The sequence below is a fragment of the Bidens hawaiensis genome, unplaced genomic scaffold (assembly GCF_021521415.1).
Source record: "Bidens hawaiensis isolate Kalapana, Puna unplaced genomic scaffold, B.hawaiensis_p1.1 tig00029359_1, whole genome shotgun sequence".
Lineage (NCBI taxonomy): Eukaryota > Viridiplantae > Streptophyta > Magnoliopsida > Asterales > Asteraceae > Bidens > Bidens hawaiensis.
The window spans coordinates 121,783-147,362 of record NW_027494861.1 but is presented as its reverse complement, the minus strand read 5'-3'; the positions used below and the strand labels follow the sequence as shown (position 1 = coordinate 147,362).

At 37.1% G+C, this 25,580-nt stretch overlaps 1 protein-coding gene, 1 non-coding gene and 1 pseudogene across 4 annotated transcripts; 2 read left to right on the top strand and 1 right to left on the bottom strand.

The window, feature by feature from the left end:
- Positions 1 to 1,016: 1,016 nt before the first annotated feature.
- On the top strand, positions 1,017 to 1,099 carry TRNAL-UAA (transfer RNA leucine (anticodon UAA)). Its single transcript has one exon. It is a non-coding gene; the product is annotated as a tRNA-Leu (tRNA).
- Positions 1,100 to 8,244: 7,145 nt separating this feature from the next.
- On the top strand, positions 8,245 to 16,744 carry LOC143578830 (DDT domain-containing protein PTM-like). Of its 2 annotated transcripts, XM_077062300.1 has the most exons (10): positions 8,245 to 8,366; positions 8,706 to 9,539; positions 10,098 to 10,820; positions 10,911 to 11,802; positions 12,158 to 12,452; positions 12,542 to 12,666; positions 13,318 to 13,790; positions 13,888 to 13,916; positions 14,954 to 15,505; positions 15,593 to 16,744. In XM_077062300.1, exons 2-10 carry the CDS (start codon positions 8,743 to 8,745, stop codon positions 16,534 to 16,536), a joined length of 4,830 nt encoding a protein of 1,609 aa, XP_076918415.1. In that variant the 5' UTR covers positions 8,245 to 8,366; positions 8,706 to 8,742; the 3' UTR covers positions 16,537 to 16,744. The 2 variants fall into 2 exon arrangements, with proteins under 2 accessions (XP_076918415.1, XP_076918414.1); XM_077062299.1 differs by lacking the exon at positions 8,245 to 8,366 and having other exon boundaries at positions 8,593 to 9,539.
- A 1,562-nt stretch (positions 16,745 to 18,306) lies between these two features.
- On the bottom strand, positions 18,307 to 22,940 carry LOC143578834 (BTB/POZ domain-containing protein At3g44820-like; annotated as a pseudogene). Its single transcript, XR_013143345.1, has 5 exons — positions 22,840 to 22,940; positions 22,615 to 22,684; positions 21,473 to 22,079; positions 19,819 to 20,420; positions 18,307 to 19,053 (listed from the first exon to the last, which is right to left on the bottom strand). The product of XR_013143345.1 is annotated as a BTB/POZ domain-containing protein At3g44820-like (transcript).
- Between the last annotated feature and the right edge of the window lie 2,640 nt (positions 22,941 to 25,580).

Genomic DNA, 25,580 nt, shown 5'->3' with positions numbered 1-25,580 from the left:
GAGAAGAGTTCTTGTTTGGTAGCCAAGGATGACTTGCCTCATGAAATCTTAAGTGTTGAAAAGTAATACCTTGAATCATTGTGTTTTTAGGTAAATCTCATAGCCTGTGTACACAACCACACACTGATAAACATTAAACTTGAACCAAATATCACACATGAATAATGGTCGACTCAGATAGAAAGTTTGTACTTTGTATACGAAATTAGTTAATTACAAAATATGTAAATAAACCAAAATTTGATTTGCATGATACGAAATTGGTTGATTAACGAATCGTCGTTTACCGTGTTTACTCGTTTCAATTTTATCCGCTATGAGAGGAGAACAAAAATACTATGACAATAACCCGTGAGAATTTGAAAATGCAATTGTAACAACTTTTATAATACTATGAGAGGAGAACAAAAATATATTCACGAAAATATATTTGATATCATTTCTCTAATCTCTTTCCCTTATTCATCCATCATTACTCGTTTTATCGTTTGTTTACGGCATTTGTCTTGGAATGATATATCGATATGTAAACCAAACCGACTGCAACTTCAAATCACACATCCTTCGAATAATAAACACATGTCTTCTAGATGGAATAGCTATTGGCAAGTCCCAGTTATAGTATTCATTCACTAGCTAGGTCCTTGGTTAATCTTCGTTGGTTTTGTATTTTTATCTCAATTTTATCAAACGTGGTTTTCTTGATGATTTCGTCTTAATAACTTTACTTCATAGCTGAAACATTTTAATTTTTAAATTTGTTTCAAGTTAATTTTCATGACCGGATAACTGCCTTTTATTCTTCGTCTCTATTTAATTTATGCAATGCAATTAACTTAAAAAAAAACGTGTTCTAACAAAAACAAAGAGTATGCCAGACAGCAATACCGCATATGGATAATAGTGGGTTCGTCTCGACCTGGGAGCAATGATCGCCCTGCCTATGACTAGTTCCGATTTTAAAGTAGAACTGCTAAGTCATAGTTATAGTGATACTAAAATTAACTTAACAAAACGGTGGTTTGCCCGAGTGGTTAAGGGGGAAGACTTAAGATCTTCTGCACATAAGTGCGCGTGGGTTCGAACCCCACAGCCACCATTTTTAATTTTACTTCTATTTTTTGATTTTTTTCCATTTTTACTTTGTTTAGAGAAAATTTACTAAGCACGCTAAAACGATTGGGAACAGGCTAAGTAATATGGTTAGGGATGGCAAAAATCCCCGAATCCGACGGGGAAACCCGAAAACCGGCTTATTTCGGGTCGGGTCGGGTTTTGTTTTTTCGGTTTCGGGTCGGGTTTCGGAGATTGTTTCGGGGATTGTTTCGGGTTCGGGTTCGGGTTCGGGTTCAGGTACCCCCGCCCCGACCCGCCCCGATATAATATATAAATATAAATATAAATAATATATATATATATATATATTAAAAACCTAAACCTACTCAATCTCAATCTTTCATCCAGACTACCACCGCAGCCACACCATCCACTCAAATACTCAATCGCCGATTCGCCGTCTGCAGACTCCGCCACATCCAGACTCCGCCACCGAGGAAAGCCTAACAAGGAACTGAAGGAAGGAAAGTGACTGATTAGGTTACCTACATCCAGACTCCGCCACCGCCAGTCCGCCCCCGATTCACTCAATCGCCGTCTGCACCACCATCACCATCCACTCAATCAGTCAATCGCCGTCTGCACTGCACCACCGGACCTGATTTCCCAATTTCGGGTCGGGTCGGATCGGTTTCGGGTTTTCGGGTTCGGGGACGGGGCGGGTCGGGGGGGTACAAAAAACCAAACGGGGAATCCCCGAATTAAACCCGACGGGTAATGGGGCGGGTACGGGGATGGTTTTTGGTTTCGGGTTCGGGTTCGGGTTAAGCAAAACCCGCCCCAAACCCGCCCCGTTGCCATTCCTAAATATGGTTTGGGTTATAAGGTCTAATAGCTGATCTTAAAGATATGTATTAAAACAAATTTACCGAATATTTATTTTGATTGTGGGCTAAATTAGTTTCGCTAAAAGCTCGAATCAAGTAGAACTTAGAAGAGTATGAGCTTCTATTAAACTTAATATAATAAAGGAGTCTGTACCCATGTTTCACTTGTATTCTTATACCTTTTTTTTTTTTTGAACGACCTACAAAAAGCAAGATATTAAAACACTAGCAAGGCGCTAGAGCAACCAAACAAACATCCACCAACGACCGAAAAAACAAACAACAAACAAGGCATCAAATACATTACAAACGCACACACACCCTGACACCCGAAAAGAGCACCAATTTACTCAAGAGAGACTCCATTTTCTTCCTCTACTTTTAATCCAAATGAACCCCATTACCTTAATTTCCTCCACCAAGCTTGAGATTTGAATCGGAGTTCCCGAATGGACTAACGTGTTTCTCTTTTTCCACAAACACCATATCGCGATTAAACATATTGCTTGGAACACTTTTGCCATCTCCTTTGATAATGAAGCGTATTTATATAGCTCCTACACATCTGTAAAACTAAATAAGAAGACTGAAGGAAGCTTACACCATTGGGCAATAACGTTCCACATGATTTGAGCAAGACCACACGAAACAAAGAGAGTTCTACCAATTCCTCCACCTCTCCACAAATTGAGCAAATAGACGAACTAACTGGAATATTCCTTTTTACCAAAGTGTCAAAAGTTGGTAACCTACCCAGAGTTGCACGCCATGAAACAAAACCAACCTTCCTCGACATGAACCTATTCCAATAAAAAATGAGATCCATGACATGAAATCCAATAACTTATACTTTTTAATTTATTAAATATATTTGCTAGTTTATATATATTGTTACTTTAAATAATACATGGAGCTTCACGATTGATAGTTACCAACAAGACGAGCTTAGGCTAAGATGTGTTCGGACTAGCCGACTAGGCTCGGGTTGTGTAAACTACTAAATTTATAAAAGCAACTCATTTTGATGTATTATATAATTTGATATATGAAATTAGTAACATAATTATTTCCTTTAATGTCGAATTAGAAGTCAAACGAACAACAAGGTGCGTCACTAGCCCTTTCTTGATTGTCAAACCAAAATTTTTATAAACTGCATTGATTGATTTTGAGTTATAACTTAACTATGCATAACCAGTTGAACTTGGGTAAGTTGCTCCATAGCCTCAAACGTGAGGAAATCAAAAGTATCAAATGCAAATTGTACGAACATGTGTTGGTTGTCAATGCTTGTTTTTTCATGTTTGGTCACTTTGAATGAAATAAATTTTAAAGCAACTTCATCCACCGAGAAGACACTACTCATCAAGCCTGCAAGAGGAGAAACATGTCTTGCATCCACACAGGTGTGTTTCCCTCTTATCCATCCAAAAACAAAAATATTAGTAGTTTAAGATTGTGTTTGTTTTTGCTTAAAACATCTGCAGGAGGCTTATGTCTGCGGGAGCGCAGACATAAGCTTCTAAAGACTGTTTGTTTGTTTTTTAAAATAAGATCTGCAAATTGCTTTTATGGTCTTAAAAAAGAAGTTATTGTTTAACTTCTTCACACATCTTCACACTTCTTAACATCCTATCAACACCCAATGTGCAACACTACCACCCATCATGCGCCGCCACCACCACCACCGTCCACCACCACCCACCGTCCGCCACCACCACCACCCACCGTCCGCCGCCACCACCACCACCCACTGTCCGCCACCACCACCGTCCATCACCGCCACCACCCACCGTCCGCTACCACCACCCACCACCACCACCTACCCGTCGGCCACAACCATCGTCCACTACCACCACCCACTGTCTACCACCACCCACCACCACCGTCCATCACCACCACCTCCACCCACCCGTCGGCCACAACCGTCGTCACTACCACCAACCACCTTCTGCCACCACCACCCACCACCACCACCTACCATCCGCCACCAACACAGTCCACCACCATCACCGTCCATCACCACCACCATCCACCGTCCACCGCCCTCCACCAACTATTTACTAGTCTACAGACGTTAAATGACTTCTATCTACTGGATATGTATGATATGTAACTAATTTTCAGCTTATGCAGACGATACCCAGTTTATAAAACAAACAGTATTATATTTTCAAACCACATCTTCAGTTGCAAACATAAAATCAGATGAAATCAAATTGCAGACAGTTTTTGTCTTAAAAAGCAACAGCACATAAATATCTATTGTTTGTACAAACAAGAAGGCCGGCCTAATAAAGATTGTCGATGAAGCAAGCAAGGGCTTATGGCCCAAAATAACAGAGGACCCATTTTCTTAAAAGTGTGATATACCAATTAAACTACCAAAATCGTGTTCGTTAACTTTTATTATTTATTTTTCAGCCCATGGCAAGCCCAATAAAATTAATTTATGCCGGCTACTTCCAAGTTCCAAATGCCATGTGAGTAAAAATAAAAATCAAGATCGTTTAAATTTTAAATCAGTTGTGCAATGTATAATTTTTGAACAATTGAGTAATAGAAGGTGAAGATTTAAACTAAGTGAATCTAGCTATATTAATATACGTGTTAGTAAATGCGGGTTTATTTACTTTGGCCATTTTTTTTATTTTTTTTTTCTGTTCATATCATCCTTTTCTTATAACTTTATGTCTTTATTTCATCATCCTCACTCAAAAGTTCTTCTCAATTCACATCATAATAAAACACATTGATGTAACATTTATAGACCATATAACAAGTGGATAGCAAGCAAATAAACTACATTAAGATGTGTTAAAATCGAATCGGTCAACTATGAACCAAAAAGAATTGGGAGGGGACCTAAATAATAAACTTCGTTTTGACTCCAAAATGGTTGAGCCGCTCCTGAAAAATATACTTGACTCCAAAATGGTTGAGCCGCTCCTGAAAAAGATACCTAACAAAATGGTTCAGGCCCATACCCAAACAAAAATAATTCAAAACCATGTATTCCCAGTATCCAGGTAAAGTCCACTGTCGGTTCTCGGTTTACTCAAGCCGGTTTATTCGGTTCGAATTTGTTCCGTTGTGACGGAATATCGATTCGAATTCAGGTAGTTCAAAACCGAATCGAATCCAAATGTAGTTCGGTTTTCGATTTCAATAAAATAAAAAATAAATCATTAGCAAAAAAAAATCCATTTTATGTTTTAAGTTTATGTTTAGAGACAGTATCATCAAGTTCAAACAACGCAAGTCTAAAACCAAAACAAAAGCATATAAACCTAGTTATTTTGTTTGAATTCGGTGATATTACTAGTGAAGCTAGTGATATTATAAGATCAACAAAGTTACAAAGATGACTTGCAAGTATGGCCTTATGAGGTCCTAGAGTTCTTTTTTAAGTACATATTAATTGTCCGTATATTATTTATGAGGGTATTTAGTCTCGATACCAAAGAAATTCACCAATCAATACATTATATATATAGCCAATACATTTTGAGTCGATTTTATTCTATCTCTTTCTACCTTCTTGTCAATCATAACAATAATCGGTTGTATAAACATGTATCAAGCATCGTTGTACGCATGTCGTCTAAGCAGTGACAGTTTAATTTTGTTTGTTCGAAAAGATTATATATATTGCAACTAAAGGTTAGATTATAAGTAAACGTTACATATTTACTGCATACTTCTATAACTATACTGATTCGTATAATTTTTATATAAATAAAAGTTAAATCAAACACATAATAGAGTATATACAATATATAAAACATAAAATCTAAAATAATGTTCATATTCTAATTTGCATCAAATATAAAATAAAATAAAAAAACGGGACACGTTCAAAAGTGATATAAAATAGGCGGGTAAAGTAATACCTCACCTACACTACTCCCGCCAAAATTGTAGTCGGTTAACTTGGTGCCTTTCGTAGCTCAAAAACCATACTTGTTCGCTTTGGACAAAAACTTTAAAATATAAAAACACTGTTATTGGTAACGGTAGCATCAATCCGAGTTGACTCAGAATTGGAGGGAATCCTAGGAAGAATCTTGTTCCTATAACTTAATTGAAATCACTTTTCTATTTTGTAACTTCAATAAAAAAAATATATCAATTGGGATGATTTATAAAAATAAAAAATATATACCTTTTTGCATAAAATAAATATTACTTGTTTAGTTTATTTTTTATTTTAAGATGTGTGAAATATAGCAAACAGATATAATATTTTATGTCGGCGAGTGACTAGTTTATTATGAATTTGGATATTAAACTACAAATCAAGTGATTCTACACGAAACCATACCACAAGTCCTGTTCGAGATGAAACAATGTTAGATGGCTGTCGAACTCAAGATGACAGCATCTATGTAGCATGGGACGTTAAACAAAGTCAATTAATAACTTCTCGAAGGGGTCCTGAAGTCAATCGTGATAGAAATGATTTTGAATGTATACGCATTTGAAAGTATGATAACTTTACATGTATAAATTTCAAACAAGACGAGTGACAATAAATAAAGGAGGTCATAATGCGACTCCGAAGACATCGTTTGTCTTGTGTTATCAGTACTGAGCAGTGACAACTTAATCCCGAGTAGTAACTTATTGTCGAGTGATGGCAAATAAGATAGTGAGTTGCCATTGATTAATGGTAAATAAGTTCCTTTTTAATAGGTTACTACTAAACAATAATAAATTACAATTGGACGGTAGTAACTGCGTTTAATATTAACTACAAGCAATATGAATTGTTGAGTAGTATTATCTAAAGTTGTAACTTAGGTCAATAGTAAACCAGTTAATGCTAAAGTTTTCATGGATAAAAATACCGACTGTTATTACTTCCCGTGTTGCATTATTCACGAATAGTTGCAATGTTGCAATCAAACAATTGTAATAATTCACCCATATATAAATGAATTCTTTTGGTTTGTTTTAAACACAGACTTAAAACTTCATTCTCGTAGAAAACACATGCCCATTCTTTGCATAACGTCTTTTTTACACTTGAAGTACTTGAATATAAAAGTGAGACGCCATGGTGTATCAATCTACCCATGACATAATTGAAATATGAACCAACATGGAGTATTTACTTGCCATATTTTCTTGCATATTTGTTTGGTCAATTGATGTATTTTTCAGTCTCAAACATCCATAAAATTGTAGGTACTTTGACAAAAATAAAATTAGCAATTATTATATTAAGGATATAGTCTTATTTGACTTGACCATAAAACACACCACCGCCCACCCACATATATATATAAACGTGTGCGCATACATGCACGCGCACATGCACATAACAAACAAATATACCAAATAAACTACATTTATATAAAAAAGGTGGAAAGAAGATGTACATTTCCTCTATCTTAAGAGACAACAAATCTACTTCTATTAAGACCTCCGATATTTAACACACACGGCAACAATATTTTAACAATATTTATACTTATATTAAATATGATAAAACTTTTTGCCACGTAATATATACACCAAAGTTATGCAACATATATTAGCAATATATGTTTTTTTAAAAGGCATTTAAAAAAAAACATATAGCAATGTTTTACTTAAATTAAACATGGTAAAATGCTAAATCTTATAGTATAACTTTTATTTCTAAAAACAATAAAGTATATAAAAGTTATTTATTTTTATAACACCCGGTGAAACCATGATTTACGATTTTGTATTCATATCTAGTTTTCTATTTTCTACGATTTTGTCATCCTCTAAATCGTAAGGGTGCACGGGCGAAACTCCTAGCATTCCGATCTCCCAAATATTTTAGCATCAATAACTCGTTCATAGAACGGTGTTCACAATCTCCTGTTTCTCACCGATCTCTTTTTTCCTTCTTTGCTTCATAACCTGGTTGAGATTGATTCCCCCTAAATCCACCATCTCCATTCACACCATCTACTTCTCACTCATATCTCCGCTAAATCAACCTCGTCCCGTCATCTCAATCTCATTCCGTGCACCCTAACCGTTAAAAATACTTCACAAAAGATCTATATCCAATTATATATCCAACTACCACACTTCTTTCACCAAAGATACCCGGGTAACTTAGGAACAAAATCTTACAATCAAAACCATTAATTTAAAACAAAAGGAGGGAAAATTAAATAATAATCAAATTTAAACTCCAACTACAACTCGGACGAGTCACGAGTCCGCTAACTCGAACGAGTCAAGCTAAAAACCATCATCAATATACATAACATAGAATAGAAGAAGAGTGTAATTGTATACTGAAAACCCCAATAATATTATTCAGTATATCTATCTCTATAGGGCTAATCTACACACACACACATATATACACACACATCGCTGACGGAAATGAAACCCTAATCGATCTATTACCGGCGGCTAACTGTTCTCCACAAGGTACGATTCAATCTCTGCATCGATCGATTAACAGTCGTATAAATTATGCATCGTTTTAGGTTACCGTTCGATTTAATCTGTGTGGGTCAGTTTCATCTGGGTTTTCTTGATTTTTGTTAAAGCGTGGATCTTTAATCTTTATGGGTCGATTTGTAATCTGGGTGTTCTTGATTTTTGTTAAAGCTTGGATTTTTGATCTTTCCGGGTCGATTTGCAATTTGGGTGTTCTTGATTTTTGTTAAAGCTTGGATTTTTATTGTTTCTTGTTGTTTATGAACCATTGATTTGTGTTTGGGATCTGTGAAAATCTAAAAGTGACGTCATTGTTGATTGGATTAGGTTTTGATTGAATTTGGATCTGAATCGGTTGGGGGAAATGGAGCCTGAGGTGGTTAAGCGTCGAGGAAGGAAGAGGAAGAGGAGGAATGGAGAAGATGGAGGTAAGGCGGGGAAGAAGGGGGTGGTCGGGAACGGGACGGGTGGGACGGGGACGTTGGTGTTGATCGGGCGGTATGTGAAGAAGGAGTTTGAAGGAAGTGGTGAGTTTTTAGGGAAGATTGTTTCGTATGATACGGGATTGTATAGGGTTGAGTATGAAGATGGAGATTGTGAGGATTTGGAGACACGTGAAGTGAAAGGGCTTCTTGTTAAGGATAGTGAGATGGATGCCGCTTTTCGGAAACGGAAGAAGTCGTTAGATGCGTATTTGTTGAGAAAATCCAAAAGTGAGCCGGTTAATAAGGTTGAAACCGTGGTTAGTGATAATGGTGGTGAGTTAGCTAATGCTGATAAGGTTGAAAGTTCGGTTGTTGAGCAGTCTGCTGAGGTGGATGGTGAATCGTCTGATTTAAGTGATGATGAGCAGGCTGCTGATGTGGTGGCGGAGGTTGAACGTCCGTTGGTCCCACCGCCACAATTGCCGCCGTCTTCGGGAAATTTTGGGGTCCCTGAGGAGGACGTGTCGTATCTGCTTTCTGTATATAGCTTTTTGAGGTCGTTTAGCGTGTGCTTGTTTTTAAGTCCTTTTGGACTTGATGAGTTTGTTGGTGCTCTTAATTGTTCTGTCCACAATACACTGTTGGATGCTATTCATGTTGCTCTTATTCGTGCGTTGAAGAGTCATGTGGAAATTCTTGCTTCAGAAGGTTCCGAGCTCGCATTGAAATGCCAAAGGTATTCATTGACATGATATTACTTTTTAAATAGTGCATCGCGTAACACGTGTGGTTAATTTCATGCAAATCATTGGTTTTTTGTTTAGAATGTTAATATCCGAGATTAACATAACAAAGAGAAGTCTTTTCGCGGTTGTATATTAAAACTTCTCCTATTATGGTAGTTCTTGAAAATTTTATGAAGTTTTAAGGCATTAAGATAAGAAGAGGTATCTGCTTTAAAGAAGCATGAGACTGTATATATGAAACATATGGTTAGTTTCATGCAAACCATAGAAATTTTGTTTAGAAAGTTAAAGCCGAAGAATTATAGTACACAAACGTCTTTTGTCGGTCGTATAATTTAATGTCTTCTTTTTATGGTTCTACAAAGAATGCTTGAAGATAAACAATTTATGAAATTTTAAGGCAAAAAGATAAGGAAAGGTATCTACTTTATAAGTCAAGTTGTTTCACTTGTCGATACGGTTTTAAAAAGTAATTGTTTCTAAATGAAAGGCTTGCATTTATTATATTTATGGATTCTTGACGTTGATTTTTGTCTTCTTTTTCTCAGAAACATGGATTGGAGCTTGCTTGATTCATTGACTTGGCCAGTGTTTGTAGTCCAATATCTAGCAACCATGAGATACGCAGAAGGGCAAGAATGGAAAGATTTTTATGTTACTGTTTTCAAGAAAGACTACTTTGCTCTATCTGCTGGTAGAAAGTTAACAATTTTGCAGCTGCTATGTGACGACGCATCAAATTCTGCAGAATTAATGGCAGAAATAGACAATCGTGAAGAAGCTGAATTTGGCCCTGATCCCGACAGAGTTGCTGTAAATGATGATAACCGACCTAGACGAGGCCGTCCTGATGACGCTGTTGTAAATGTTGAAAACATACCTAGAAGAGGCCGTCCTCGTAAGAACCCGCTATCAAATGATCAAGAAGCCGTAAAAGATGTTCCTGAAGCTGTAAAAGATGTTTCCAAAACTACCGGATCATCAAATACTGGTGATGATGGTGGTGATGATGACGGTAATGGTGATGAATGTCGCTTATGTGGCATGGAAGGGTTATTAATATGTTGTGATGGATGCCCGTCGTCATATCACTCAAGATGTATTAATATAATGAAATCGTTCATTCCTGAAGGGGAGTGGTTTTGTCCAGAGTGTACAATTAATAAAACCGGGCCAATTGTTACCAAGAAAACGTCTTTAAAAGGAGCTGAGTTTTTCGGTGTTGATCCTTACGAGCAAGTGTTTTTGGGATCTTGTGATCATCTTCTAGTGTATGCTTCCAATACCCTAAGTTTTATTCTCAATATTTATTCCTCGTGACATGAACTTTTTGTATAATGATTTTTGTTTAATGAATGCAGGATGAAAGCTTCTTCAAGTTCAGGCTCGCATGCCAGATACTATTCACCTGCTGATATTCAAAAAGTCGTGCATGCACTTACTTCTTCGGTTGAGTATACGAGTTTATACTTGGAAATATGCAAGGGTATTTTGCAATATTGGGAAATTCCTGAAAGTATATTTTGTTTACCTGATTCACTGGATGCTATTAATGCTGGGAATATTAATGGTGTTGCTGAAAATGACTCAAAAGAAGAATCCGCTGCATGCGTCTCTGGAAATGGGAATTGTTATAACAAAAGCAATATGAACAGCACATGTGATTTGCCTAATTTGCCCTCTCAGAAGAAAGAGGCTAAGTTTTACATGGGTTTATCTTTTAAAACGCAAGCATACTTAAACGCTTACATTCATGGAGACTTTTCTGCATCAGCTGGTGCTAGTTTAGCTATATTGTCATCAGAAGAAAAATTGGCCACACAAACTCAATCTTCAATAAGCAACCACAGGAAACTTATGTCTGCTAATTACTCGCTTCAAATAAAAGCATTTTCACTTGCTGCTAAACGTTTTTACTGGCCGGATTACGAAAAGAAGCTTGTGGAAGTTCCTAGAGAAAGATGTGGTTGGTGTCTTTCTTGTAAAGCTACAGTTGTTAGCAAAAGAGGTTGCTTGTTGAATGCAGCTGTTTCAAATGCTATTAAAGGTGCTGCAAAGATACTTTCTTCTTTGCGGCACTCAAAAAATGTTGAAGGCAGTCTTGCTTCTATTGCAACTTTTATTATGTTCATGGAAGAAAGTTTACATGGTTTAACAGTTGGGCCATTTTTGAATACAAGTTATAGAAATCAATGGCAGAAGCATGTTGAGGAAGCTGTAACTTTGAGTGAAATAAAGGCCTACTTGCTTGAAGTGAGTATTTTGTCTTTAGTTTTATTTATCTACAATAGCTTTCTTTAATAGTAAATGAGATTTTTAATTGCATTTGAAGCCATTTTTGTGTTATGCACTATAAAACCTGAAAATCTAGCACATTATTAGATTAAACGCGTGACTTTTAGTTTCTTAATAAGACAATTCTTGTTTAGCAAACCATTTACAATCCAAATCTAAACCTAGTGTCATTTGAAAGAAAAATAATTAAAAATCAATAATTATAGAAGATGTTATTAGCTAATTATTATTATTATTATTGTTATTATTATTATTATTATTATTATTATTTATGTTATGCATTTATTGATACGATCTTACCATTTGTATGCAGTTTGAGAGGAATATCCGAGACATTGCTTTTACTTCGGATTGGATCAGGCATGTGGATGACACGGCTTCAGAAAGTCAACTCAGTCAAAGTGCTAAAAGCGTGGTGGGTTCCGCCAAAAAACGTGGGGGAGGTAGGCCTGGTAGGAAACCGGCTACAGTAATACCTGAAGTCCCTGATGCTGATGTTAACGATTTGTCATCCGATTTTGCTTGGTGGCGAGGTGGCATGCTTTCTAAGCACATTTTCCAAAAAGGCATTTTGCCTCAAGTGATGATTAAGCATGCTGCTCGACAAGGTAAATTTCAACCTTATGGTTATTGTTTCCGACTTCTCGTTGGTAATTAATGAAATGGTTAAAGAGAATTTAATTGATTATTTAATTAGCTGGCCGTGAAAAAATAAATGGTGTACAATATGTTGACGGTCTTGAGGTTCCCAAGAGAAACAGACAGTTTATTTGGCGAGCTGCTGTTGACATGAGTCAAACTGCGTCAGAACTTGCTCGTCAGGTAATTCTTTTAAAAAGTGGCTTGTTGGTAATTGGTATGCTTGTAAACAAATCAAACGAAGACGAACGGAGTTTTATTCATTTAAATTTAACTGAACAAACTGTCGAACACGAATAACTAAAAAACATGTTTTCTTGTTCGTGTTCATTCGTTAAGAAAATGAACATGTTGTGTTTATTTATGTTCGTTTATTAACAATATAAACGGACATAACTAAACATAGTTGAATGAACATAATTGAGCTAAAACTAGTAAAAAGTAATGTGAACAACAATGTGTTGGGCGTTAAAAGTTATTAAAACTATACTGCATTGTAGTGGGCCAAAAAAATATAAAAGAACATGTTAACGAACGTAACGAAACAAACTTAAGCAATTGTAAGCTAACAAACTAAATGAAAGTTAATGAATCAACACAAACGCATTTAAATGAGCGGAAATAAATGAGCAAGCCTTGTGTTCATGTTCGTTCATTTAACTCAATGAACAAACTTTTTTGTTCATGTTCGTCCGTTAATTGAATAAACGAACTTCCGGCCGACTGGTTACAACCTGTTCGCTGAACGTTTGGTTCATTTACATGCCTACTTTTTCACTGTTGCGAGATTAACGAGTCATAATTGTTAATAACTTTTCTTCACTGTCGCAACAGGTTAGGTACCTAGATCTTCATGTAAGATGGAACGAACTCGTTTGTCCTGATCAACCTCTTCAAGATTCAAAAGGCCCAGAAGCAGAAGCTTCTGCTTTTAGAAACGCTTGTGTTATTGATAAGAAATTAACGGGAAACAAACTCAGTTACGGGGTTGTTTTTGAAAACCAAAAGCATCTTCCGTCACGTGTTTTAAAAAAAGTATTGGAAGTTGAAGAAACTGGAGACAAAAAGTCAAAAAACTGGTTTCTTGAAACGCACATTCCGCTATATCTTATCAAAGAGTATGAAATGGTAGTTGCTGCAGATGCAAAGTTGCCAATATCTGATATCAAACACGTGACGAAATTGTCAAAGTTGACCAAAAAGCAGTTAAAGGCTTCTGGCAAGAATATATTTTCTTTTCTAGAGCAGAAGAGGGATAATACGGGGAAGTGTTGTTGCACCTTTTGTCAACGTGATGTTTCGTTCAGGTAATGTGCTTTTTCATCAGCCTTAATGTTTTTATGGAATTTGTTTTATAGCTTTATAACCCGTGACTTATAAGGTTTTCTGTTTTGTTTTAATTAGGGTTGCTGCAAGGTGCAGTGTATGCCAAGGTATGTTACTGGACATACTATTTTTATATAAAATTATGAATTGTTTGCGTTTCTTTATATTGTAGTTGTCCTTTCTAGACGTGACCATTTTGGCTTGTTTATAAGCTTGTAAACAAACCAAACGTTCAGAGAACTGTTCGGCAGGAAGCTTGTTTATGTTGGTTTATTTAATAAACGAACAAACATGAAAAACCGTTTTGTTCATTTAGTTAAACGAACGAACATGAACACATGTTTAATTTTTTCATTTATGTTCGTGAACGTTCGCTCATTTATGATCATTTGTTCAAGTTTGTTTGTTTATGTATTCATTTAAATTGTTAGGACCACTACAACTCAGTTTAGTTTTATAAACATAAAATCCCTATTACAATTTGTCTAGTTTTATTTTTTAGACCCCACAGACGGATATTCATGTTTACTAGTAATTGGTGTTTGCTCAGTTATATTCTGTTGTTTATGTTTGTGAAGCGTTCGTGTATACAATTAACGGACGGGCATAAACGAATATGAACACATTTATTTTCTTAACAAATGAGCACGAACAAGAAAAACTCATTCGTTTAATCCTTTGTTTGGTTAAAAGTTAAATGAATGAACATGAACATGCCTCGTTCATGTTTGCTTACAGGCTTACTTGTTTACTTATGGATGGGTTTGTTTGGGTTGTGTTTGGTCTCAAATGGGTCAAATAGAAAAGACTCGTGGAACCGATCAATGGGTTGAAAGTCAATCAAAGTGTTTTTAATGCATACAATCTTATAAAACCCTTTTTTCAAGATTTAGATTTGTTTTTGTGACCTTACTGTTTTTCTATTCATAATTATCACATTATTTTCATATATACTTTAAAAATGGAATCTTTAGCTTTTATTTCACGTATTAATATAAATTTGATTTTACAAAGAACTTTCTGCCAGATTTTGGAATTTACACATTTTTGTTTATTATTATACTCTCTTTTATTTATGCACTATCTAAACCTACATGTTTCTATATCTAAATTATTCTTGTGATAAATATCTTTGGTGCATCAGGTTATTGTCACGAGCAGTGTGCTGTTGGCACAAACATTCAAACGGCTGCACTTGTCGCGTTTATAATCACTTGTAGACGATGCCACATCGAAAAAGATGCCACACCTAAAAACGAGATCGTTGGCGATTCTCCTACTAGTCCTTTGCTATTGCAAGGTCAAGAAAGTCAACATTCAACATCACTCATTAAAGTAGGAAAACAAAACGGTCATGAAAGACCATTAAGTTATCCCAATCCGACACCCAATCAACCCAAAAAAGGTACAAGCGGAAAGAGAAGTAGTAAAAACCGTCTCTTGCAGTCCGTTGACCAAAAGTCAAAACTTTTTAGTTCCAGTAAGGGGTCAAGACCAAAAAACAGCAAAGCCAGCAAGTTTTGTTTGGGATTGATTTGGAAGAAAAGGAACCATTATGACACCGGGCATGTATTTAGGATAAACAATATACTATTGAAGGGTAATCCAAATGGGCATTTGCTGGCACCTAAATGCAACCTGTGCACACAACCGTATAACCCTGAACTGATGTATATTCGATGCGAGAAATGTGAATGTAAGTCTCTTAATTATTAATCTTGCTTTTTAATATTTTTTATGGGTTTTAATTTTTAGGTTTTAACATGATTATGTGCATTTGCAGGCTGGTTTCATGCTGACTCGGTTGACTTACATGAGTCACAGATAATGGAATTGTACGGGTACAAATGTTGTAGGTGTAGAAGGATCCGGATACCCATTTGTCCTTACACGGATCCCGAGACCCGTGCGAAGTTAGAGCAGAAAAAGGAAGCCATGGCCAAGAGTCAAAAGCAGCAGAAGAGTCTAGAATCTGATTCCGATTTTGATTTTGATTCTGAAACAAATGATGACTTATTAGATGATGACTGGGATCTTGATTCGAATCCGGTGTTTGACCAGGAAGACACGACCGATGCTCAAGAAGATAATGAAAATCCTTACTATTCGTATACAACAGTTGATCAATTCAATGATGACCAAGTCAACTGGAACGATGACCAAGTCAACGGGCCCAAGAAGCTACCGGTCAGGAGACATATTAAACCGGAAAAGGAATTCGATCCTGGTTTTGAAAATCCCGACACCTACGCGGGACCCAACAACCCGGAAGCGGACTCGTCAACTCTGATTGTGGAATGGGATGTTTCCACAAATGGGGTTGCGGATAATATGATGTTTGATTATGGAGATCTAAATTATGAAGACATGGAATTCGAACCACAAACATATTTTTCCTTCAATGAGTTACTTGCATCCGATGACGGTGTCCCACCAGGTGGGCCCGAGGACCCACCTGTAAATGTGGCAGGACCGGCAACAGATGATTGTAACCCTGATCAGTTCCAAATGGGCATAACTTATGATCAACAAGAGCCAATGTTTTCTATAGAGACTGGGCTTGAAATGGTGCCTTGTAAGGTGTGTTCACAAACCGACCCGTGCCCGGACCTGTTCTGCCAGACCTGTGGTTTGTGGCTGCACCAGGAGTGCTCACCGTGGGAGGAAGACTCGTCTTGGGAGCCTGAAACAGGGTGGAAATGTGGCAACTGTCGGGAGTGGTGCTAGTGAAGTTGTGGACCCCTCGAACCGCCAGCAAGCCGTTGTTGTTCATGTACATTGCGGCTTGTGGGGAGAGGGGTGCGGGCGGGTTTCATGGAAGTTTGGTGTATGTTGAAGCTTTATTTTTTAAATGTTTATGGTTGATTAGATTGTGTTTTATTTTTTTTAAATATATATACTTGTTTTTAACCCCCGTTTGGTTTTGTGGGGCATTTATACCTTTTGGATAGCGCAATGTGACGTTGGTGACCCGACCCGAGACGTAATGGATAGGTGACATTTTTATATCCCTTGTCGTATTTGTTTGGTGGTGTGTTTATTAAGGTTTCTGAAGATATACATGTTTGTATGAATGAGTTACTTGGTTTTATGTCTTGCATGTAACAAATGCTAAGTGGCACGCTAGATCTAGCAAAGTAGTAATGTAACTCATTTTTTATATGAATGAGTTACATGGGTAGCAAAGTAGTAATATAACTCATTTTTTATATGAATGAGTTACATGGATAGTCTTAGATGCTAGAATCAGTAGTTAAAGTTATCTGAGTAGTTTATAAAAAGGTTGAACCAGATAAGAAATGATATTTTCAAACAGTTTGGTGGCAGCGACAGCATTTGTTAGACTTGCACCTTGTTGAAAACATGGTTAATAATAAAATTTCCAGGCGACGAATGATAAAGATTAGAGCTTTTTAGGGTGAGTATAGCATTGTTTAAGCTTTGTCTTAGCATGTTAGCTTTTTTACCGTTTTGTTCGTGGTGCTAGGTACTTTCAAAATAGCTCGTGATCCCTTTTCTTTCCTCTTCCGTTTCTCTTCTACTCTACTCTCAATACTAGTGTTACCGGTTTTATCGCTACTTGTTACAGGTAGGTATTACTATTATTAGTACTTTTGTTTTTTTTATTTACACTATGTTACGTGTCTTTTTATATGGGTATATTTTTTTAGCCGAGTGTCATTGGGAGTGGAACACCTTTTTATCTCGTGAGATAGAGAAAAGGTTTACCATTGTCTCACCCTTCTCTATGAGCATGATCTTAATGGGTATCTTTCTTTCTCTTTTAGTTAGTTAACAAGGAAACAGGTCAAATGGGCTTAGGCCTAAACGGGTTGAAGGCAACCAAAGTGTAATAGTGTATTGTCAATGCATTCCGCTTCCGCCTATTAAATTTGTGTAGTTAATACAATATACGCTCGTAAACAAAAGTTTGAACATCAAATCAATAGTTGTGATGCAACAGATGTTCTAAGAAGACATTTAAGTGTTATCAATGTAGCATAATTCATAAAAATAAGGAATTATAATAGCAAAATTACAATTTTAGCCATGGAATGTAGGCTTAGGCAATTGAACTGCACATTATATTCTTACTATAATGTGTGTGATAGGAAACGGTTATGCTATCAATTGATTATGAAATTGAATATGAAAATTAAAGATAAACAGGGGAACGATTGTTATTATAGATGGATAATGATAAAGAAACTAAAGGAAATTACATAGAAGGTTCCAGGGACATGCCCTCTCTCACTGCACATGCCGGAGCCTAACAAACTAACCGCTCAAATCCCCCTCTCTATTAGTTTCATTGCTATTTATAATAATACTCCTAACCTTTTATAGACTTTGCCCTTTTTACCCCCTATAGAATTAACATATAACTATTGAAGTAAATCTTTTGAGATGGAACCGTATCGGTGTGTGAGAATGATAGAAGACAAAGAAACATATCTTACTATTTTAAAGCAAAAAAAACTATAATATTTATCATTACAATTTCATCACACACCTGTATTATATACTTAAAACTGAACCTGCTATAACAAAAGAATAAGCATGAATCGAGCCCAATCATCTGATGATATAAGCGTTTTTGGGGTCAAAAATCCATAACAGATGTCCACGTCATCAACATCTAAACATCTGGGATGGACTTTCTGGTATCATAAACCATATATTACTTACAAAGACTTCAAACTTCCTCCACGTCAGCGTTGCTTCAAATGATGCGATGGCCGAGGCTGGTCAACCGACCCACGTGGCGTGGCGGGCCCCACGCTTTCCACAACATCTTCCTTCGCACCTGATGAATCTAACAGAAGTTTGCACTTTCCAAATGTTCTAGAAAGAAACCGAGAAGGTTCTAGAACATTATGTGTTCTACTTACTCTTCATTTCTTCCTTCATTTTATTAAACTCTTGTTCAAGTTCCACAACTCTGGCCCGCAATCTTTCCATGTGTATTCGCATGACGTGGTTTTCGCACACGATTGTGACCCACCCGTCTCTTTGTACAACTTGGCCAGCTGTCGATGGACAACTAGGGGCGTTTTCGTCATCTGCCACGTTAGCTAAGGCTGCTCTTAGCTGAAGTTGCTCAAAGAATAATACTTGGAGGGCAACTCTAAGTGGTAGGCTGTTGTTTTGTGAAGCATGAGCACATGCTTCAATAGATAGCTTTTGGCAGTTGAAGGCGTGGCAAAGTTGTTCTTTTTCTTGCTCTGATAACCAAGGATGGGCCTGCATGATTAAATAAAATTTGATTTAATTAATGTAAAAGAAACTGGATTAATATATAGGATAACTGTGATTACAATGGAAGGGAAATCCGTAATATATATAAAACCAGAAACCCTAAACAAAACCTATAACGGGCCTGTGGACTAAAATAAATAAATAATAATCTAGATATCAAACAATCAAGATTGGTTTCCCTAACATATGATTATGTTTCATCACCAGCGCGTTAAAATAAAAGAAACGGGACAAACGCGTCGAAAGCCAACAAAAGTGTTATTTAATGCATGAAACCTCCTAAATCATTTTATATGGAATAAAATATTATACCTGAAAGGGAAAAAAGATAAAAGATAAGCAGCTGCAATAAAAAATCTGATATGGTAACCAGCTTATTTCACAAGCCTTCAAAGTTTTAAAATTTTTTGAGTAATCTATGACAGAAAAGGTCAACATGGTCAAAGTTTTTCGACATGTTAGTTGCCACATTATCATTTTGGCAAGATAAATGAGACTTGAAATTTCTGAAAGTCGGTTACTTTAGATGATAGTTACAAAACTATGACAGTTTTCTATGATCTCAAAGCAGTTGGTTACCTAACAAAGAAATTCTGCCAAAGTTTTTTACCTTTTTATACACAATCAGCCCTTACTGAAATATAAAACTTTCAAAATCAGATATGAAACACTGGTTTCTTCTTAAAAATCTAATATTTTTGGACAAAAAATGTTGTAGATCAACTCAAGCAGACCGTTTTGACCCGTTACCTTGAAGTATACATCCAAAGCTCTATATAGTCCATCATCCAAAGATCTAGCAGATTCCGGAAGAATCTCAGCAAGCGATCTCATCTTTTCAGGTTTCAAATTCACATCACACGCAACTTCCGCCATATAACTATCAAAAGTCTTTGAAACTTTCCTTAACGGTACAGATGGCGTTGATCCTTCTGAAACAATTGATCTTGGAGAAAAAACACCAACTTTTTCCTCATCCATCAAAAAATAATTAATAATCCTTTCAACGCAATCAGTATTATATAAAGTATCACAATCTGAATATGTGGGAATCAAAAGACCATCAAGTGTTGCATATTCCAGCTGCATTCCAATCTTTCTTTCAAGAGAATCTTGACATGTGTCATTAACGCCCAAAATCAAAGCAACCCGTAACAGTCCCAACAAGAACCGACAAAAAGATTTTCCCTTTTTATCTGGAAGAAGTTTTACAATGGTTTCTAGAAGAACCCGTTGATCGACAATCGCTGGTTTCATGCTGAAACTTGCGATTGACTTGATTTTGGTGTTTTGCCCGCTTTGCCATCTGCCTAACCCGTGAAGATGTTTTCTAGTGTAGTACATAATAGCTTCTGAAAATAATAGGAAAATCCCGAATAATGTCAATGGGTAGAAGTGGAAATTTTTGACCCATTTAGATAAAACGGTTCAATATTGGTTATAGTTTATCTTTGATGGGTTAAATCAAATCAGCAATGTTCAAAGATATTAGTTGATCAAATTTTATGCAGCATATCAATCTCCATATATTTCGTTTGATAAGATAAATAAGTAAAATATATGTTTTTATCAGGGCTGCTAAACGAGTCGTGTTGATGTGTTGACATGTAGACCAGAAAATTTTACACGAACCTGAAAATCATGTCACACACATGAACCCGAACACGGCACGTGGCATGAACATGACCCGCTTAACCCAAGAAAAGACCTTTATACTGGTACATTTGTGTCTTTTAGCATATTAATACTTTAAATTTCTAAATTTACACATTTATTTTGGCACAAGAACACCCAAATTGATAAATGGGATTAAACGGGTCAACCTGCGAACCACCGGGCTCGACAGGAACACAACCCGTTTAGTTTAGATAAATCCAAATCTGTGGATTCCGTGATAGGTTTGTGTCTATCGTGTCAGAAATTCACACCCTTAGTTTTTATTACCACCATTATAGATATATTTTATTTTCCAAGATTAGGCTACAAGTCTGCATTTTTAATATACTATTTAGACTGCTAATTACCTTGTATGCTGATCATACAATAAAGGTTCTTCTCAAAGAGAGGCACAAAATTTGAGCTAACTGCATATTAAATTAAAATTTTGCTCCAATTTCTAATTTAGGTAACCAATTTTTTCAAAAACAACAATTAGAGTTTAAAAAATTATAACTTTAAGGTAACCCAGATTTCAAAATATTCGATTTAACGTAATCTGACCCGTTAACCGGTCAAATTGATGATTTAGCAGTTGATTAGTCAACCGTTATCATAAGTAAACTACCTTCAACAAAAAAATTCAAACTTTAAAGGTAAGTTAGTTAATGTTACCAAAACAGAAACCAGACCAAAGTTGGTTACTTTATATGCAGTTAGCCCAATAAAGATCGGGTCATTATCGCACCTGTTAACTTCTCGGGCCGAAGGCCTCTAGCTTCCATAGTTTTTACCAGCCTCTCAAACAAAGGCACACTAAGATATGAAATATCTTCAAACCACCACTCCAATTCCAAGCTTCTAATTCTTGCACCCGTATTAATCCCATTCCATAAAATACTTCCATTCGGGCTCTGTAACCGACCATACATCATCATTGGCCACCCAAACAAACTTGGATCCGTACACGCCATCATTGATATTGCGTTCAAACATTTATTAACTATTTGCAAATTATCGGCTTGTGTCATAACATTCTCACAACTTTGAAGTGCAACCATGCAATCTTTCCAGTTTTTTAGCACATGTTTGTGGAAATAATTTTCGGCCCGCAGGAATAAGTTGTCGTCTCCATAGTTTTCAAACATTTCAAGATAATCTGCCACACAACATATGATAACTATGTTTCTTGGTGTGAGTTCCACGCGAACACCGTAACAGAATTTTGCAATGATTAAAAATGCGGTTGGCCCACCGGGAATATTTTCTAGGGTGATGGTGTGAGAGTCTTGATCGGTATTTAGAGTTTCTTCGACTAGTTTTTCTATCTTTCCACATCTTGATGATAAGGGAAACTAGTAAAACAAAACAGATACGGGTCAAACGGGATTGGATTAAAACGACTCGTTTTAGTATGAGTCGGGCTGGGTTGACCCCCCCGTAAACACTTTTGATCCATTTTTATAGATGATTAATTCGTTAGTTATGTGCTAACCATTTGACTCGTTACATATTTTGAGAAAAGCACAACTCAAATCAACCCATGCAAAACGGAACAAAATTGCAACCTCTAGCTTCTAATGATTCATATATAGCATTGATCACGGGTCAAACATATTTAGATTAAAACGAGTCATTTTTAGTCTGGGTCGGGCTGGGTTGACCCGTAAACACTCTTTTCTCCTTTTTTTCATAGATGATTAATGTGTTAGTTATGCACTAACCACTTTATCTTGATCATTCGTAACGGGCCAAAATCGCAACCTCTAGCTTTTAAAGACTCAATTTTTATACATAAAATCATGAACTTTATATCCATTTACAATAAATGCAAAAAACAATATCAAAATGTGGATATTTATAATTACAGTTAATATGAACAAAACATACCTTGTGTAGATGGAACTTAACTCCATCAATGACAACAGTTATGTCACTTGGCAAACCTGCATTACAAAACCTGATACAACAAAAAAAAAAAACAATATGTTCGCCAAGCATTCAATTTAGGTAAACCAAACATGATCAAGATTCTAAATTTCTAATTCTAATGAATTCAAACAAACATTTAGCAACTCATAAATCATTAAATTATATAAAAGTTTTAAACTTTACCACTCATTGGCTTCTTGATAAAACTCTAAAGCTTTCCCAGCAGGAGCCATGGCTGCTGATCAACAAATACCCATGTTTAATTTCAAGATTCTTGATAAAAACACAACACCCACAAAGAGATAGGTGTCAAAACATAAAGAATTAGGCAGATGAGTCATGAAGCCCATCCGGGTCGGGTCGGGTGTGTCATCTTTTTGAAGATGACAGGAAAAGCAATAATGGTGGCTTCTTGTTCACTGTTTTCTATTTGTGGGGTGGTTTTTTAATTAAAATAAAGTATGGAGTGCCATGGGACAAACCCAACATCAATTAATTACAACCAAATTGGGTCCCACATTTTATTTAATAAAAAATTGAATTTTAGTAAGGCTTTGGCTATTCAGACGGCCTGGCCTGGCCTGGCCTGGCATCCTATTTCGACGTCAAAGCTCACCTATGCGACTCATATAAGTGTCAGTGACCGTTGACTGTTTTATATGAAGTTCCTTTAAACGAATCGTACAGGTCCATACGAGAACCATTATTTATCTAAACAACCTTACTTACACGACTTTTATGTTCCCATACGAATTATCATAAAAGCAGTGGCGAAACTTGGATGAAAACACCGGGGCGACTCAAAATGTATTTAAAAAGTTCATAAACGAGGGGGGTGGGGTCAAAATTTTGGTCGAAAACGGGTAAATTTATACTACATACAGAAAAATGCTGGCAAAACACAGATAAATTTACACTACTGCGCCAAAAAGCACTGGGGAGCCGGGGCCACCCCTGGCCCTCACCATCCTTCTCCACCGCATACGAGATTGACTCACACGACTCGTATGAGTCCAAAATTATATTGTCTATACAAATTATATGACCCTATACGAGTTGTATAAATCACACGGCATATATAACTTGTATAGAAATATGGCCAACGACATAACTGACACATCTTGCACGTTGGCTGGTATGAAAGTTCCATACGACTTGTATGAAGCTATACGAGTCGTATATCATGTGTCTGAAAAAGTGGCGAGGATAATCCTAGCTATGCAGACTGACTAATAATAATTTATGCTTACACCCTGAACAATGATAATTCTAACTCTCACTTCTACCGCGTTAAGAACAATCTCTATAGATAATCAATTAACTACCATCACCCATGTTACTAAAAAGCTCAATACAAAAATAAAGAAATAGTCTAAAGATTCTGCTTTTGAGTCAACAGCACTAGTAGTTAAACACTTAAATCTAGATCCTCCACATGGCATGCACATATGTGTGTGTGTCTTTTAGTATTTGTATGTGTGTTTTGGTGCTTGCTTGGTGAAAATGGAGGTGTCGTGACTGAGGATTTTTGTCGAACAGGTGGAATGCAGTTGCCCATATGCATTGGATCCAGGAAAAGAGTATATTCGTTTCTTTATAGTCACTCCATTTACCAACAACTTACCTGAAGAGGTAGGTCTCAGCAGAGCCCAGTTGGACTCACAAGACTCATCTTGAAGAGGGACGTCTGCGCAAGGACCAACTGGTTCCGCATGACCCACCATGCTCAGAGATGAAGACCTTACGCGCAGTACGCCAGCTGTTCCCGCAGGGAAAGCCTCCCAATGGTGAAGTACCCCGCCTGTCCCCGCAGCTGCGGATACAAGCCATCAGGGAAGGCTACCCGCACTAATAGCAAGGCTACACGCACAAGGCACTAACTCTCAATAATTCAGTGTCACCTGAAGGAATGAGCAAGGCGGGAATACTCCCGCCCAAATGAGCCAGTCCGTATGCTTCTGATCTTTTGTACTATACCTGCCAAGGTATGGACAAAATAGACAAGATCTGACCAAAGCAGCCCATGAACCAATCACAGGGTGACAGCTCACCGACAACAGTACGAGGAGCATGCTCTAGTACTGTTTGTCACTATTAGCCGCTGCCTACTCACCAACCCTTGTCGTGGCACGCACATAGCCTGCAGTTGGTGGAAAGGGAACAGTACACAGCCGGCCTTGTCACTATCAGCCGCTGCCTACCCACCAACCAGCATGGCACGTGCGTAGCCCATAGTTGGTAGAACAGGAATATTATACAGCTGGCTGTACCTGCTTGGAAACCTACCTTCGGCTATAAATACTCCAACATCTTGGAACGGTAGGATCATCTGGTATTTTACCTTCACTAGCTATTTCTCTCAATATACACTTGTATTCAGAGCAATCTAGTCTGATTCTCACGTCGGAGGGTGGTCACAAGGAGGAACCCCCCCCCCCCCTTCTCAGTGACGAGCTCACGGTGTCTGTTTTGCAGGTCATCTGAAGAACACCCTTCTTTGCCGGACCTAACCCTCGTGGGAAACATTACTTAACCCCCAAGTTATCCATAATCTACTCGGGGTCACTTAGTGTTTCTTCATTGGCGCCATCCGTGCATAAAAGCTAGAACTAATTCAGTTTTTTCAAAACTTCTGAAAAAATGGTTAACGTTACTCCGGTCCCAAGGCCAGTAAGTGACCAAGAAACCCCGGTAACCACAACCCCAGCTACTGGGGGGAACACCGGCGGTTACACAAATTTTACGAACACTACCCCGGTTACCCAAGCCGGGGCAAGTGCAGTAAACAATATTTCACTGGGGTTCACTGATGCCCAGTTGGAGAAACAGACGAGGCTCCCTCGCCAAACACTCGATCAAGTTAAGGCGTTGGCCGAAGCACGTCAGAAGGAATTCCAAGCTGAGTTGGATGAACGCTTGCGTTC